Consider the following 16,753-nt stretch of genomic DNA (forward strand, 5'->3'; position numbering starts at 1 on the left):
AAGGGTCTGGGGATGTCTGGAAAGTTCATGAATAGCAGCCCTAGTAAAACTATAGAGAACCGTATCTGTACCAACTCAATGTGAGTTCAGTCTGTCCTTGTGCCCTAGGCTGTTTTTCTGACTCAGGAAAGCCTCAGACTTTCCTGAGACCAGTGACGGGGAACCTTCTAGAGCTTTCAGTGATATAAACACCCTGCTATGGCACGCATGCTATATGTTCGCTGCTACTCCCCTAGACATTTTGTCCGACTCGCTTGTAGCTTTCTGAGGGCCTCAGGCCTCAATGGACAAGCAAAGCCATGTACTCTGCCTTTCAGGCTAAGAATCTGCAACACTAACACTAATAGGAACTTTTTTTTTTTTTCCTGATACTGGGAATCAAACTCAGGACCTCAAGCTTACCAGGCAGACACTGCACCACTGAGCTACATCACTGGCCCAGGAATTCCTACTTAACATAAATTTCAATCTGCTTATGTCCCAGCAGCAGAACCATAGCCATTAGCTAACCTATAGTTTCAACATCTTGTACACGATAAAAAATTATTTCGTGCAACAACTTTCTGACCACTCCTGGGCTCCTAAAGCCTCTAGCTACTTTATCCAAACTTTCAAAGTTCTCGGTGCAGAAACGAGGCTTTTAATATCACCCCTCAAGGTATCTACACGAAAAAATGCCTCACCTGGGCTTCATTGAAATCTTCAAGGATATAGCCAGCTCCTGCTCGAAGCTGGGACTCTGTGTACTGCTTGTTGAAAGGAGGAATTTCTAAAAATTCTGTATTAAAAAACACAAAAAATATAACCAAGATAAAAATTACTGAGTTGGGATCCTCTGCTGTGCAACTACATCTTACTGCCCCCTTTCCTACTCCCTACCCATCTCCTGAGCAGTGTGTCCCCGACAGGTCAAGGGTCTCCCCACAGCTCAGACAGAAATCTGCCGTGAGGCCACACGAAGGGACACGAGGAAGGATGGGAAGAGGAGGGTGAACGCAGGTCCTAGACCTGACAACACCAATGGTTGCACGGAAGTCTTAGCCAGGAGAATACAACCACTTCTCAGGGACATAACCTGGACCATCAGGAAGCTCTGCTGTGTCCACCCTAAATCTTTCCTGCTGCAAACTAAACCCTGTTCTACTTCTGCCTTCTCTGGAGATGAACATCGACTGATGATCACCTTTTGTATATAATAAGCCTTCAAATTCCCACTCAAGCCTTTCTGTACCCATTGTACACTAAAACTTTGATAAACCAGAAAGCACAAAGTAGCATTTTTAAAAACATAACTAAGTAAAGATGAATCATGCTTCAAACTTTCATGGAAAACCATCTACCGTTGATGATCCTGGAAGACCACACAACACGGAACACCATGACTGTTCTGGTCTTGAGGGTGAAGGAGAAGGTATGAGATGAAGCTGAAGCTGTAATGACCCTAGCAACTAGACACTGCTTCTCTTGACTAAATATCTAATTTGAGCTTATTTTGTCATCTGTTCATCTCATATATAAGTAACACATTAAAAAGAAAATTCATTAGAGATTTTAATGAGGCATTCTGGGGAATTAAGCTCTAATTAACTAAAATTTTATCAAAAATAAAAAGCCCAACCCAGCACATAAAGCTCGATGCCGGGCCCTATGGGGAAGCTGGTTCAGCCCGCCCCCTCCAGAGATGCTCACCCTTCAGTGCCCTCTCTCCCTGTCATACTCCTAAATGCATTAATAAATAATGTCTCCTAAGGTGGACTTAACTACTTACCATCTTCCAGTATAAACTCGCACCTAAGAATTCCCGTCTATCTGTAACATCTACCATACAGTTTCTTAAAAAGGAAATCAGCAGAGGGTTGTTTTAGTACTGATGTCTTCAGCCTCGAGATGGAAATGCCCTTAAGCATTCTCATACCAAAACTACCAACCCTGGTGCTGCTGGGACTGACATACAGCGCACACATTTCATATAAGCACACTTTCTACCAAAAACCTGGGAGATCCTTTAAAAAATTTTGTCCAAATTCCTCATTTAATTTTTGTGAGGAGAGTTTATTAGGTCTCACACAGGCACACAGATTTTTCAGCCCCCGTCTCATACCACAGAGCTTTTTGATAAAGCTGTACCAATACAGCATCTAGAGAGCTGTGCTGTGAAGTGCTTCCTTCGGGAAGGCTAGCGGTTTGTCAGACATTATGAAAGCAAAAAGAAAGCAAAGGCGCCAGTATTTGTTTCAACAGCATTACATATTTCTACAAAGAATCCTCAAGGGACGTCCCACATATTTATGATCAAAGTCAACCCTTCCCAAGGGAACTCCTCACATACACTGTTTATCTCCCCCTATACCCGTTTGAATTCTGTTGACAAATTAGGCTTTGCTCACAGAACAGGTGACATCCCACATGTACTTCACCCGCTTCTGCAGCTCACTCCCCGGAGCCACAGCATCTCCACTCACATCATCTTCCCCTGCACCTTCCGCACAGCATCGACCTTCACTGCAACTCCCTGACCACTCTGCCCATGTCTTTAGGCACATCTCTACAGGGCTGCTGTGGGGAGAGGTTCTGGCTAATTAGGAAACAGCTGGCCACACCCCTAAAATGGCAGCACAGATCATCAGTGGTGTTATTTTATGACAACCACACTCCCAAATTTCAACTCCCTCTTGCACAACACAGCATCAGTCAGCACTCCTGCTTGTGGAGTCCGCAGCATCCCCTCTGGCCCTGTGGCCTTGACATACGGCCACAGATGTATCTGGGTATTACTGACACTCAGTGTCTGCTTATTCTCACCTAGATCACGTGTTTTTCAGACCAATGAACTCAATTTTGCCCTCCTCACATCAGCTCTCACTCAAGACACAAAGTAACAGACAACAAAGAAATGCAAATATATAGATTTAGCTTAACGCTGATGAGAGGTTCAAGAGTTAAAACAGCCTAGAAGTTAATTTCCCAAACTACTATGTGGTACTGGGCACCCTACACCCCACATTCCCAGTCTTACATTCCCACTTCAAGAGAACGAAGCTCAGCCTCCATGTGAGCTTCCCCTATGACAGTTACTTCTGAAACACAAATGGGGACAGCAGCAGGACATTCAGAAACCTGGGTGACTTTGATGGCTGTAAGAAGGTAAAATGAGCTGTGGGTTCTAAACCTCAACTCCACCATTATTGCAGACAAAAAGGTACATAAGATGGATGACAAAAAATCCTTTTCCCATCTGCCCACTAGGATTATTTTGAGGTACCGATCATTAAGGAATTCTGGGAAAGAAGTCTATAAACCAGGAAGTGAAACTAATTTTCACTTCCTTGACTAAGATCCCAGGTGCCCCTTCTCCAGGGGACCAACAGCCCAAAGTGAGTGGAAAGGAAGCAAGTACACGTGTCAGCTCCGCGGGCTTCCTAGGACCTTACCTTCCTCTTCCTCACTACTTCCTGTAGGGAGATCTGGTAGTTTGGAGCGGCTGGCCAACTTGTCACTTGTTGTGGCCATGGTGAGGAGAAAGGCATAACCCAGAAACAAGGTCTTGTTGAGTGGCAGAGGCCCCCTCTGCTCTTCCAGGACAGAGGGTTCAGCTATGTTGTCTCCGCTCTCACAGGGGTTCACAGTTTCTCCTGCCCCGACTGCACCTGAGACAGACAAAACACGGTTACCAGAACAACACAGACCACTCTCTGGAAAAGGCCCTGGCACCTGATGGGTGCACAAGCCATGCCCTGATGAGCTTTTCTGAGCTATGACCCAAAGACCATTACCATGGCCAATCACTGGAAATGGCCAACAACCTAGAACTGAGTTAAAATGAAGAGAAATTTACAATTTATAGTCCTAACAATATACAGTGTATTTCCATAAATGAAAAACAACTAGTATTACTTTCCGTAGCCAAACCCAATACTTCTAAAACTTTCCAGGCCATCTGAAGTAAGAGATAAACAGTTAAAGAGTAAAAAGTGTTTGGAAATCTTCAGGCCACTCATGCTGCCCAGTGCTTGGGTTCCCCCAAGGATAAGTGGTATTTTTTTTTTTTTTTTGGTTTTTCTCTGGTACTGGGAACCGAACTCACAACCTTGCGCTTGCCAGGCAGGCACTTTGCCACTGAGCTAAATCCCCAGCCCTGGATAAGTGGTATTTTGAAGCAGTCTTTAAAAAACAAAAACAAAGGGGCTGGGGATTTAGCTCAGCGGCAAAAGCGCCTGCCTGGCAAGCGCAAGGTCGTGAGTTCGGTTCCCGGTACCGGAGAAAAACCAAAAATAAATAAATAAATAAATAAATAAAAAAAAAACAAAAACAAAATTATAGCCGCCCCCCAGCCAACAAAACATTCATTACCAAGAATTGTAAAAGGAAGATTCCCCACCTCAGCTTTGATCTTCAGAGCAGTGATGCAGAGTACTCAGTAACCAAGTGCTTTTACGTGGAAACGACACCACAATACCTTGCCTCTGCTGCCCACGTTCCAACACCTGAGTAGCTAAGTGACCCAGCCAGTCCAGGACTCCCAGAAAACCCACGCTAGAAGTGCCCCAGTGAGTCCTTGAGAAGAAAACGGTACCTGACCCGGAGGAGCTGAATCATGGGCTCGCTAGGAGGCTAAGATGACAGCCAGGTCATGCATGCCTCCCTACAACAAAACCAGCGGCAAAAGAACAGTCTCAGAGGCAGAGTGATGGTCATGCACACACAGCTGGATTCCAAGTCAAGACTGTCTGAGTTTGAATCCTGACTTAGTTTGTTACCTTGGGAAAGTTAAACAACATTTCTGTGCCTCAGATTCCTCCACTGGAAAACAAAATCTAGCAGCTATATGTCAAGAGATCACACATGAAATAATATGTATGCAGCAATCAGGTTCCATGCCTCACGCTGTAAATATGCAGTAAAGATGTCTTTAAATGCAGCAAAACACTGCAGCTGTCAGACTGACATCACGCACACTGGAAACAAAAGGACTCTGGCGCTAGATCCTAGTCACAGCAGCATGTCAGCAGGGGGCAGAAGGCGAGGACTTTGCCTCCATCTCCAGAACCCAGAGCAGCTGGGTCTGGGTCATGGTAGAGCCTCCATAACCAACGGGCTGCCTCCGAACACCGGATGTGAGCAACGGGAAAGCGGTTGCCTGGAGGACAGCGAGGAGAAGCACAGGCGGCTAGAGCACCACCTTTCATGAGAAAGCCTGGACATCAGAGAGAGAAGCGCAAAGTTTCTAGGAAACTGAGATGGGGCAGGCAAGACACATTGTACCTGTTTTGATTCTTCTGGAAATTCAGCCCGCCCTTCCCTCCTACAACCTACACAGCAGTTAGTGAGTGTGAACAAGTCATAGTCTGTCTAACCCCACTGGACGCTGCTCAGAGGACAAGGGGGCAGGGGTTATGGTAAACTGGGTGCTATCTATGGCTTATGAGCCCCCAACTCTACAGCCACGACAGAGGAGCTGTTGTCATGTATTAGGCTCCATTTTCCCAACAGCCGACCCGTCATTCTGCCATGGTCTGAGGGAGAAAGCCATGAAAGGAAGCACTCACCGGGCTTCACAGTGGCAGACTTCCGGCCTCGCTTGGCAGGGGACCGGTCCTCGTCTGAAGTGTTAAGTTTCCTTTTGCCTGACGGGACTCCCATGGAGGCCCGAGGACTTTCCGTGACCTTCCGGGTAGGGGTTGTGCTGCTGCTGCTGGAGGCAGTAGGAGTGGCTGGGGAGCTGATGTTACTGCGCCGTTTCCGCTTACCTTCCACCAAGTTGTCTACAGTACGATAAGTCAAAGTGTGTCAAATCAGGGGGCTGGAGGCCCTGAACTCCAAAGCGCAGGGCAGAGTCTGATCTAGAAACCACGGGTACTTTCCTCCCTTCTCCCAGAGGGGCAGAAAGTCTCTTTTTAAAGCAGTATTTCCTGTTCCAATCTTTGCCATAACTGAGATGTGTTTGGTACCCTATAGAACTGGGGAGACCAGAAAACCCCTAAAGACTTCCTATCTGGTCCTAGGAAGCAAACAGGTAAGGCAGTCGTCTACAAAGTGACAGTTCTCTCTCTGATGAGCCACATGGAGGAGTGAGAGATAGGGAAAAGTCACCGGTTGCTCTACAAACTTCCCTCAAATGTAGAGGGGGTCACTGGCACCACTCACATGGCAAGGTCTTACCTAAGCTTATGTCTGCCGCCTTTGTGAGCGGCGTCACTGCCTCGTACGGACCAAGCCCATACTGCTCTCTCAGTCTGTTTCCTTGTTCCAAAGACAGGATGACAGCCATTCGCTTATACCACTTCCTTTGGCCTTCTTTTTCAATGCTGTAGTACAGCTCCCCGGACTCCTTCCTATGTCCTTTCACCACTCCTGGGAATAAAAACATAAAAGCCTGCTGTTGTTTTAGGCTGTGTAGCACCCACTCTGGAGACAGACCAGAGTCAGGGAGTTCAGAGATCCATTGGTGGGCTACAAATTAGAATGTAACAGAATCTAGGGTGTCAGTCCCAAAAGGTAACACTCAGGACACACACAGCTACTACTCCGGGGTTGGGACAAGAAAGGTTCCCCAACAGGAGGCAGTATTTAATTATACAATAACTTAAAGCTTCCTGAGGCCAGCCTTACAGACGGTATTGCAAGCGGTTCCCCTGGAGTGACGTGGCAGGGGTTCGCTGGATGCTAAGCATAAGACTTCAATTAAGTGGTAGTGAAAAATGACATTCATTCTAATAGAACATGTATATGGTTGTTTGTTGGGTGAGGAAATAAGAATAGAGATCTAGAGCAAAAAAGGGGAACACAAAGATCCTGTTCTTTAGCTTATCTACCCTTTCTATTATCTGTGTCCCTACTCGCACTCTGACTCAGAACCCAAAGAGAAGGCCTTTACGTTCCAGAAACACTGTGAGGCCTGAAAGGACACTGGGCTAGAGTTAAGCAGGCCTCCGCCTCAGCCTCAGTTTGCCAAATGACTGTGTGAAGACTGTGAAAGAAACTTTTTATTTTCCTGTACTAATCAGTGAAGAATTTACAGTATGCACACAATACCTGCAACAGGCGTACTATTCACCTTCTTTCATTCATCTCACCTACGTGCCTCTGCCTGAATGAAGAACTAAAACACACCAAGATACCTTACCAAGGAAAGAACAGAGGAGAAAGCAGGAGCTGTTCTTTGCTGTCACACAGTCATCTCTTTCCCCTCACGTGTTCATCTCTAGTTTTCATCTCGATCACCACACTACACCACAATGACCATCGCAAAAGGACAAGAAACCCACGGTCACAAAACACTAATTAAGAGCTACTAAAACTAGAAAGATTACGGCGCTGATGTTAGTAGACAACCTCAGGGAGGAGAACACAGAATCCCTACCCTGGGATACCGAACTGTCTGGCTCAAAGGGCCCCATGTGGACCTCTAAGAGTGGCTCTATCCTTAAAAGAAAAACTAACGCATTGCGTACAAACTATAAACCCCAGGTCATAAAAAAACCCACTGCTTGTGCTGCTCCTATGGATGCCACCCAAAGCTGATGGTGTTATCCAGACAGTTTACACAGACAGCGACTCCTCGGGGCAGTCCACACAGCCGCCTCAAAACGGCAACAGAAACACACGCTTGTCCCCAGTACCCCAAAATCTACTTTCAAAAAATCCCCAGGAAGGAGGACAAATATCAAAATCAACACCAAGTAGATATTTTCAAATTCATTCATGGAAAGGCAAGTATATTATAGTCAAAGAACTAGCACACAGAACAATAAAACACTCAAAAGCCCTCACCAATTCCAAGTAAGGGAAGCACTGTTCCTCCAACCAAAAAGTAAGTGGCTGTCAGACATGCAAACAGCACTAACCACCTCTGCCTACTCCACAGGACCTCTGGACCCGCCACACTCCTGTGGCCCGCAAAGCACACAGTAAGTTAAAAAGTCAGTGAGAGAGAACAGAATGTGTAAGGAAAAACAGTAACATTTCAAATGGAGAAACAGGGAGACCACCACCTTGACCGGCGAGCACCGGTGACACGCTGCAGACGCCAGCAGCCTCCTCAGCCCCCACGTGACACGGGAAAGGCACGGCACCTCTGTGTTCTTTTGAAAAACCGTAACTCCAGGCCAGCAAGAAAACATTCAACCAACCCAAACTGAGGAACGTTCTATAGCTGTCTGACCAGTATTTCTCAAAGATGTCAAGTTAAGAAAATAACTGTCAAAGTCATGAAAAAAAAAAAAAAATTGCCAAAACTCAAGCAAGACCAAAACATCACGACTAAATGGGGTGTGGATGAGAACCTGGAACAGAAAAAGGAAAATCCAGTGAAATCCAAATCATGTCTGGAGTTAATCCTAAGGAATTAAAATTGGTTTCTTAGTTTTGACAAACGTACCATGCTAAATTAAGATACTAAGAACAGGGAAAATGAGGTGAGACATACACAGGAACTCTCTGTACTGGCGGCACTGTGCACACTGCAAATAGTCTACAAGTCTAATGTTATTCCAAAATAAAAAGTTTATTCGAAATCATGAATCAAACAGAAAAGCCAGCAGCAAGAGTAACCAATGTTGCAGAAACGGAATCTCTGACTTCAGACCAAAAAAGCAGCGAGTGGAAGGATGTCTTGGTAATCACAGGGAGCAGTGTTAACAGCCCCAGGACACAGGACTCTTGGGACTGCTTCTTTTATTACCTGCACTGAAATATTCATCCTCTGACAGCGCAGTCACTTCAGTGTCCAGCGGGATAGGGTCGCACAGGAGAATGTCTTTGCCCAACACGTCACACTCATACCCATCGTCAAAAAGCAATTTGTATTTCCCAGCTCCGACATCTCGCGTGATTTTTCCAGAGTAAAAATAGCCATTGGATGACCATTTGGCTACAACGCGGAGCCCTACAAAGCTGTTCCCTGGAGAAGAGGAATCTAAGCCATCCGAGGAGCCAGCAGCAGCCTGGAAAGGTATCTCTGGAGAGTCGCTACGTCGCAAAGCACCAGCACCCACATCTCTTCTAGCAGTGTCGGGTACGCGGGGCAAAATTCGGGTGAAGGATTTGTCATCTGGCGACATGCTGGGTGAAATGTCTTCTATGCCCAGCGGGCCAGGTACAACTGTTTCTCTAAAGAGAGGTAAGAAACAGAAAGCAACAAGACTAAGAAGACAGAAGCACACACCTCCATTTTCCCACTCTTTTGGCCACGTGTCTCTTTAGCCAGCTCTGTTATCCCCATCACAGGCCTTCCTTTGACCTCTGCCTGGTCCCCAGTCAGTATGGGACCGTCTTCTGCCTCCTGACACCCACGTAATCACCATTTATTTTATGAACAAGTCATAGGCTGCACATTTCTCACACAAGCCGGGTACCTGGTTCCAGTGGTCCGAGAGGGCGGACGGCCCCTTCGCCCGCGCCCGCGAGGTGTGACTGGAGCCTTCCCTCCCTGTCGGGCACCAAGGCCTGCATCACCGTCCTCCTCACACGCTGGTGCTCCTGTCTGACTGATCCCTTTTCTAGGACTAGAGAATAAAGACAGGTCAGTCTGACAGTCCCTGCTACTGCATTCTTTCTGCCCAGGACCCTCAGACCACATGCCAGGCTACATGCGCTAGGCCCACAGGGCAGCAGTATGGGATAGTAAGGACATCTTCCTGTATGAAAGACTATTGGCGCCTGACGAAGTTTCCTATCGCTGCCCTCAAACATAGCACACTCATTTCTGCCCTCTAGTTCAACTTCTGAGGTAGCTAAAAAAAGCTAGGAGATACATCAGGTTGGGGCCATCACCCCAAACTTCCTGTCTGCCCGACAAAAACATGTACACATAGCAGAACAGTGGGGTGGTAGGAGCATGTGCCCTGCATTCCCCAAGTCCCCTCACCTTTTTTTTTTAACAGTTTTTCAGGGGCTCCTTTGACAACACATCTACTTCCCACAGGACTCCTCCCATACCGACCCTAACCGGGAGGGGAACAAACGAGAAAGCGAGGCTGCTTTATCCTGGACAGGAAAGGGTTTCCCATCACTCCCCTTTTTTTGTGATATTAAAATCTCAGCAACCCTGCCCCTACTGTGGCTCTCTCTGGAGCCATGTCTGCACCTCAGTTTTCCTGGGCCTCCGCGGGAGCTGGGTAAAGCAAAATCTGTCGGTTCTGTCCCAGGGGTTTTCCCCTTCAGTGGTCCCGCTCCTCTCCCTGAGCTGCCACTGCTGTGCAAGGCTGAGAGACTTGTCCCGCTCGATGTGCGATGCAAGCTGGATGCCTTCGAAGAGAAGGAGCTGATATCCCCCAGATCACCTGAGGAACCCCCCGTCTGCGAGGGGGACACTTCAGTCTCACACTCCTGGCACTCTACAATTGGCTCTTCGGTCTCCTGCGGGAAGAAATGGAAAAAGAAGCTAAAAGAGATCACGTTAACATAATGTTACAGTGACGGTAGGAAAATTCTACAGATGACAAGACAATTTCAACTCAGAAAGATGGAAACTTTCTAGAATAATGGAAATGTTCCTACTTTGAATAGGTGTTACACAGAAGTGCAAAAGCCCTGCAATCCCAGATACTTGGGAAGCTGAGGCAGGCAGACTGCAAGTTTGAGGCCAGAGTGAATTGAGCCCAATCTCAAAAAACCGAAGATAAGCAATGTCAAAATCCACTAACCTGAACACTGAAGATCTATTCATTCTACTGGGGATATATGATATCTCAGTAAAAAGTAAAGGTAGTAAAAGATTGAGAAGAGGGAAACCTCCATACCAAGCTAGGTTAAATTCTCTTTTCCCAGGTCAACTTAACAACCTTTGGCTGTCAGCAAGGCCCCGAACCCAGAAGACACCCTGGTGAAGAGAAGCAGGGTAAGGAGGCAGGTAGACTGAAAGGGAAAATGAGTGCTTTTAGGAGCCTCCTGAGTACTTCATTAACAGCAGGCAGGCAGCACAACGTGTTTTCCAATTGGTGACTTTATATTACCTTTCAATAAGTCAAGAAAACAGAAAATCACGGGCAAAAACAGACTAAAAGTGGTATTGCTACTTGGGAAAATGAAGACCAGAAAGGTAATAAAGTATGAGAGTTTTCAGCATATATAGACATAATATGTCAAACTGGCTTCCTCTCACATGCCCCACTTTGATAGGTCGTCATGGCTGCCTAGAGCTCGGATTTAAGAAGCTGTAGGAGCCAGGTGCAGTGGCGCACGCCTTTAATCCCAGCAGTTGGGAGGCTGAGGCAGGACAACTGCTGTGAATTCAAGGCCCGCCTGGGCTACAAAATGAGTTCGGGACCAGCCTGAACTATATAGCGTGATCCTGTCTCAAAAAAACAAAAAGAAGCTGTCAGAGGCTAACCCCTGGGCTTAGTGGGGAAAATTTTAGAGCCAACCAGCAAACAGCTGAAACTGCAACACAACCCAAAATAAACGATGCTGTCCCTATTTGTCTTCAAAGAACCCTAGATCCCCAGTGCATTTCCCAACCCCAGAAGCTCTCTTTAGGGAACACTGATTTCTTTCAACCAAGTCCCCACGAGAGTCTGCCATGGACAGAGTGTGTCGGTCTCCCCTCCTGCTGCTACCAAACCACTATTCTCTTAAACTGTGCTCGTTACCCACTAACACCCCGAATCACTCTCATGCCTGAAGAACTTAACCTGAGGTTCAGACCCTCACTGCTGTCCCCACCCCGCTTCTACCAGCACTGCCAGTGGCTGATATGAGGCGATTCATTTGGCAACTTCGAAATCTCTTGAGCTAATTACCAACAAGATTTGCCTCTACATGACTCCAGCCACAATTCCAGGGTCACTACTGTACCCCTCCAGAGTGTCCGTCATAAATGTGCCACTCTCCAATCACCTTATCATCCAGTGAGCAGCTCTGACTGGATCTAAGTGCGCACAAGTGGCAGGGTCACGTGACTGCGGCAGGCCTCCTGCTTCCAGACTTGCAGTCAACTTCCTCTACAACACAGCCATGGGTAGGGTCCTGAGGCTGCGTTTCAGTGGGAAAGCAGACCCAAAGGGCGAGAGCCAGCCTCCCGCCCCCGTGCAACAGTCCAGGAGCCACGGCTGCTACTGTTAGCACCAGCAAGGCCCAGGCCCTAAGTCAGCCTGGTGTGGTCTTTTCAATGTGTTTGTTTACTCGTGTTCCTGTGCTTCCTCCATGGGCGACATGAAGACAAAGATCCTGACCATCTTTTTTCTCCAGATCCATTCCCAAAATCTAGCTTAGTACCTTTCACAATGAGGCCCTCAGCTGGACCTGGCAGCACAGGCCTGTAACCCCAGTACTCTGGGAGGGTGAAGCAGGAGGATCACAAATTCAAGCCCAGCCTGGATAAGTTAATAAAGCTCTTGTAAGACTCAAAAAAGGACTGGAGATGTAACTCAGTGCAGAGGCCCTGGGCTCCATTCCCAGTACTGCGGAGAGAAATGAGCCCCTCAATAAATTTTTACTAAATAAATGTAGGAACTTCTCTCTCAAACCAGTGTCTTACCTTCTCTCTCACAGTAGCTCCCTTTCCCCAAAATTCTGCAAAGTTTCCCATCATGCAAAAGATCAAAATCATCCAACCTTTTTTCTTCTGTACACAAAGCCCTTTACGCTCCCGGCCATTACCAACCTTGACAGCACCCTCTCTCCCCATTCCTGACCCTGCGCCTTCTCGTGACTGCGCTGATAACCGAGCTGTCACTGTTCTATTCTTTCAGGCTGCAACACCCTCCTGCCGCAGCCCTCAGCCCCACACCCGTGAGGCTGACAGCCCTGCTGCCCACCACCTGGCCCAGCACGCCCTGCCGCACCTCCACTACAGCAACGAGGGTGGCCTGGGCTTGGTGCCTGTCACCTGCAGGCCTCTATTTCTGTAGCCCCGGAGTCTGCCACAGGGCTGGCAACATAAAAAAAAAAACTGAAGAAACTGCAGGCAAACAGATAAATACAAGCTTTAAAAGAAACAAGGGTTACAAGAGATAAGGGAAGAAGCTGTTCTTTATTGCTGTTTCTTCTCCTCGGAACATGGATAGCTTTGTACTTCCGGGTACTTCCCTGAGTCTTCTGGCCCCACCCATCCCCCTCTACAGCCGGCACACTTCTGAACACGCTGCCTGCACCAGGCTGCTTCTGTGTGCTCTGGGCCTAGAGGAGCCTCTGCTCCCAAGCTCCTTCCCTTATCTCACAGTACTAAAGACCTCTAAGTGTCCCACTCCAATGTTATCTTCACTCTCAAAAAGACTTCATCGAAATTCCCTTCCAGTGAGTTCAATTCTCATCTCTGTTTACTGACTGTTTAACTTTAGGCAAATTATTTCACCTTGCTATGCCTCTTGTTTCCTCATCAGCAAACTGAGACTAATGACGCTGTCTACCTCGTAGCACCATTGTGAACTTAATTCACTAAAGTTCGTCTAATAATTCCTGGTACATAGTAAGTGCTATAAACAGTCTCTATTATTTTATTTAATGATGGTAGTGTTTCCCAAAGTATAATCTATAGGGCTGGGGGCGGCTCAGTGGTACAGAACTTGCCTACCATGTGCAAGGCCCAGGGCTTGGTCCTCAACACTGTAAAAGGCGAAGTCTGGTGTACAGGCATATGACAGACATTACTTTAACCAATGTGCAATAGTCAAGTTACGTTTGGTAAGTGCCAGGTTAAATAATAAAACATGAATATTTACTAGAGGATTTCACAGAACCTTTAATGTGATAATATCTGAATTTCCATGGTGGTAACGGTGTTAGCACAATTTAACCGCAAAATTACTCATGACTATGGAACTCTAACCCCCACCCACAGACAACTATTTAAAAGGACTGCTATTTCCAGAAATATACTTTATTTTTTTAAAGAAGTAAATGTATTTATTTATTTGGGTTTTTGAGACAGGATCTTGCTATGTAGTTCAGGCTAGCTTTGAACTCACTATATAGCACAGGTTAGCATTGAATTCGTGGCAATCCTCCTGCCTCAGCCTCCCAAGTGCTGGGATTACTGGCATGCACCACCACACTCAGCAGAAAAATACTTTAGAAGCCACCATATCAAGTATTATATGAAGTGATATGTTTAATATTCAATATATTATACCTGCCACAGAGTACAATGTGGACTACAACAGTTACAAAATTTTTTAATGAAGGAAAATTCTTTTGCAATAAAGTCCCTAAAGTTTCCAAAATTATAATAACATGAAAAAAATTCCCCAACAAAAATGCTTTTGAAACATTAAAAAGTGAAGACAAATCAATTACTTTAAAAAAATATTTCCAAGATTTGATATATAATGAAGAAAAAAGAAAATTTCTCAAACATCAAATATTATCTAATGTGAAAGCCAGAAGGTCCCTCATTAAACAGAAATAATAGGTTCCACTTAATATAACTATCAATCAGAGTTTAATTCTTCCTGAGCACAACCTCTTCCATGGCAGAATTTCACAAAACTGGGTCAAGGAGATGGAAAAAAAAAAAGAAGACAACAGCTGTGCCTCTTCTCAGTGAGTAAAAAGGTCCCAGATCCTAACACATGTACAGCAAAGATCCCAGCTCTTCAATTCCAGAAAATAAAACGACATCAGCATACAATGCTATTAACAATAGTCAATAAATGCCAATAAGACGCTGACATTGGAAATGAGCCCGTGACAGATCCCACTGAAAAAACAAAGGTCAGCTCTTACCAACAGGTCCTCCCCCCGTGGGCAGAGGTCAGGAAGAACACCATGTGCAGACGTGAAGATACACCAGAGAAGCAAAGAGAAAACGTGCACCTAACAGAGAGCTCCACACATCATTTCCATGTCTACGGACATAACATATATAAAAATTGTATATACGAGAGATTTCCAGAGATTCACCAATCTGTTCTCTGCAGAAAATGAACACAAGACGACTGACCAAAGGTCAAACAGCAAGCCCATGGCGGGGGGAAAACAGAATACAGAACTGCTCTTTTCTAACCCAGTTCTTACATCTTTTCCTGAAAAAAAAAGTAAGGGAACAAAGTGTTCATAGCTAGCAGAACAGGAAAGCAGGTGAGAGGCAGAAAGCCGAGGCGACTCTCCCACAGAAAGACACCTCACACAGACCCGGAGTGTTACCTCAGTGACTTTCCTCTCCACTTCCGTTCCGTCCACGTAGTATACGTCTGTGATGACACGGGTGACGAGGGTGCGCACTTCGCGGATTGTTCTCATGTGGCGATGCAAGACGTGGCCGGGTGGAGGCTGGGGCATATCAAACTCTTCTTCTCCCTGTGACAGACATGCAGAGCACAAGGTCTCACCACAAACTGACAGAATCACAACTCAGCTTCTTCACGAGCACTGTGCAGTGTGATGAACTTTCCCTTCCACTCTGACTTCTATTCCCCTAAGACTAAGAATGAACCAATTCCACAGCCAGAGGCTGGGCGGAACCTGTCAGCAGAAGCCGAGTTGAAAGGACCCAGTACCACCCAAAATGAGATTTCAGCGCCTAACTTACGTGTAGGGAAGTTTAGGTGACTTTAGAAAGCTAAGCTCTCTTTTAGATAGTGACCTTAAGGTTGATGATGGTTTGTCAAGTAGTAAGTAACTTCAGCAGTTCATTTTTCAGCCCTTTACATAAAACTAGAAAGACATGTCTGCAAATCTCAGTGCAATCTACCCTTCCTGCAGTAAGTGAGAACCACAGTTCATACAAGCAACAGAGTGCAGATGTTTCTCCTGACATGAAGTATGAAATATTTAATCTGTTCCAAAGAACATGAAGATTACGGCTGAAGAGTTAAACCAGTATAAAGGAACAGAAAACATTAGAAAATTAAGACTTTCTGTCTAGTTCTACCACAAAGAGTAATCAGGGCCAGGCAGGGTGGTGCACACCTGTAATCCCAGCCCTCAGGAAGCTGAGACAGGAGAACTGCTGCAAGTTCCAGGCTAGCCTGGGCTACATAGTAAGTTCAAGGCCAGCCTGAACTACATATCAAGACCCTGTCTCAAAAAACCAGGGGGAAAAAAAAAGAGGCCTCCTGAAGAACTTGTAAGCTCTTACATTTTAGCCAGCCACAGTAGCACATCCCTGTAATCCTGGCTACTCAGGAAGCCAAGGAAGGTCACAGTTTGAGGCCAGCCTAGGCAACTGAGTGAATTCCTATCTCAAAATGAAACTTAAAAGGAAAATGTGCTAGAGATGAGCTCCGTCCTGTCTGGGTCCTACATATGCAACTCTGGTCAGGGAGGGGTTAGAACACAGGCCTGCCATCCTTCAGTCACGGGGCGCCTCCCATCAGAACCATGGGATTTAGCTCAGCAGCACAGCACCTGCCCAGCAAGCGCAAGGTCATGAGTTCGATTCCTAGTACCGGAAGAAAAACAAACAAACAAAAAAGAACCACGGGACCCAGCCTGCCTGTCTACGTGTGCACAGCCTGCCTACTTCCCGCTACACCAGCAGCTGCTCCCTGCAGCACAAGAGCTAAGCAGTTTCTGCTTTACACATCCCAGAAGCATGGCCACGAAGCCGCCCTATTATTCACCTTATGACAGCCACGCAAAGGCCCACTCCAACAGAGTCCCTTAACCGTATCTGACAAGACAAAGAAAAGGGACACAGAGAAAAAGAAATCCATGTTGACTCTCTTCAATCTTCTGCAAAGTCTCTATAAAATTACATAACTTTATGATCCTATCATTATTAATGGAAGGAAACATGAAAATAAAAATCATACTTTCCCAGCTGGGTGTGGTGGCGCATGCCTGTAATGCCCATACTCAGGAGGCTGAGGCAGGA

The 16,753-nt window shown here is 46.3% G+C and overlaps 1 protein-coding gene across 5 annotated transcripts in view; it reads right to left on the reverse strand.

The window, feature by feature from the left end:
- Positions 1–16,753, reverse strand: part of Tp53bp1 (tumor protein p53 binding protein 1) — a 72,698-nt gene that overhangs the window by 1,737 nt on the left and 54,208 nt on the right. For all 5 annotated transcript variants that reach the window (XM_005381381.2, XM_005381380.2, XM_005381379.2 and 2 more), the window contains 8 exons: positions 15,082–15,234; positions 10,085–10,356; positions 9,354–9,503; positions 8,681–9,108; positions 6,160–6,351; positions 5,547–5,762; positions 3,432–3,647; positions 684–778 (listed from right to left, as the gene is read on the reverse strand). In XM_005381381.2, coding sequence (XP_005381438.1) covers positions 684–778; positions 3,432–3,647; positions 5,547–5,762; positions 6,160–6,351; positions 8,681–9,108; positions 9,354–9,503; positions 10,085–10,356; positions 15,082–15,234 — 1,722 coding nt within the window. The remainder of the gene's footprint in view (positions 1–683; positions 779–3,431; positions 3,648–5,546; positions 5,763–6,159; positions 6,352–8,680; positions 9,109–9,353; positions 9,504–10,084; positions 10,357–15,081; positions 15,235–16,753) is intronic.

Source organism: Chinchilla lanigera, unplaced genomic scaffold (assembly GCF_000276665.1).
Source record: "Chinchilla lanigera isolate Chin_1 unplaced genomic scaffold, ChiLan1.0 scaffold00015, whole genome shotgun sequence".
Taxonomy (NCBI): Eukaryota; Metazoa; Chordata; class Mammalia; order Rodentia; family Chinchillidae; genus Chinchilla; species Chinchilla lanigera.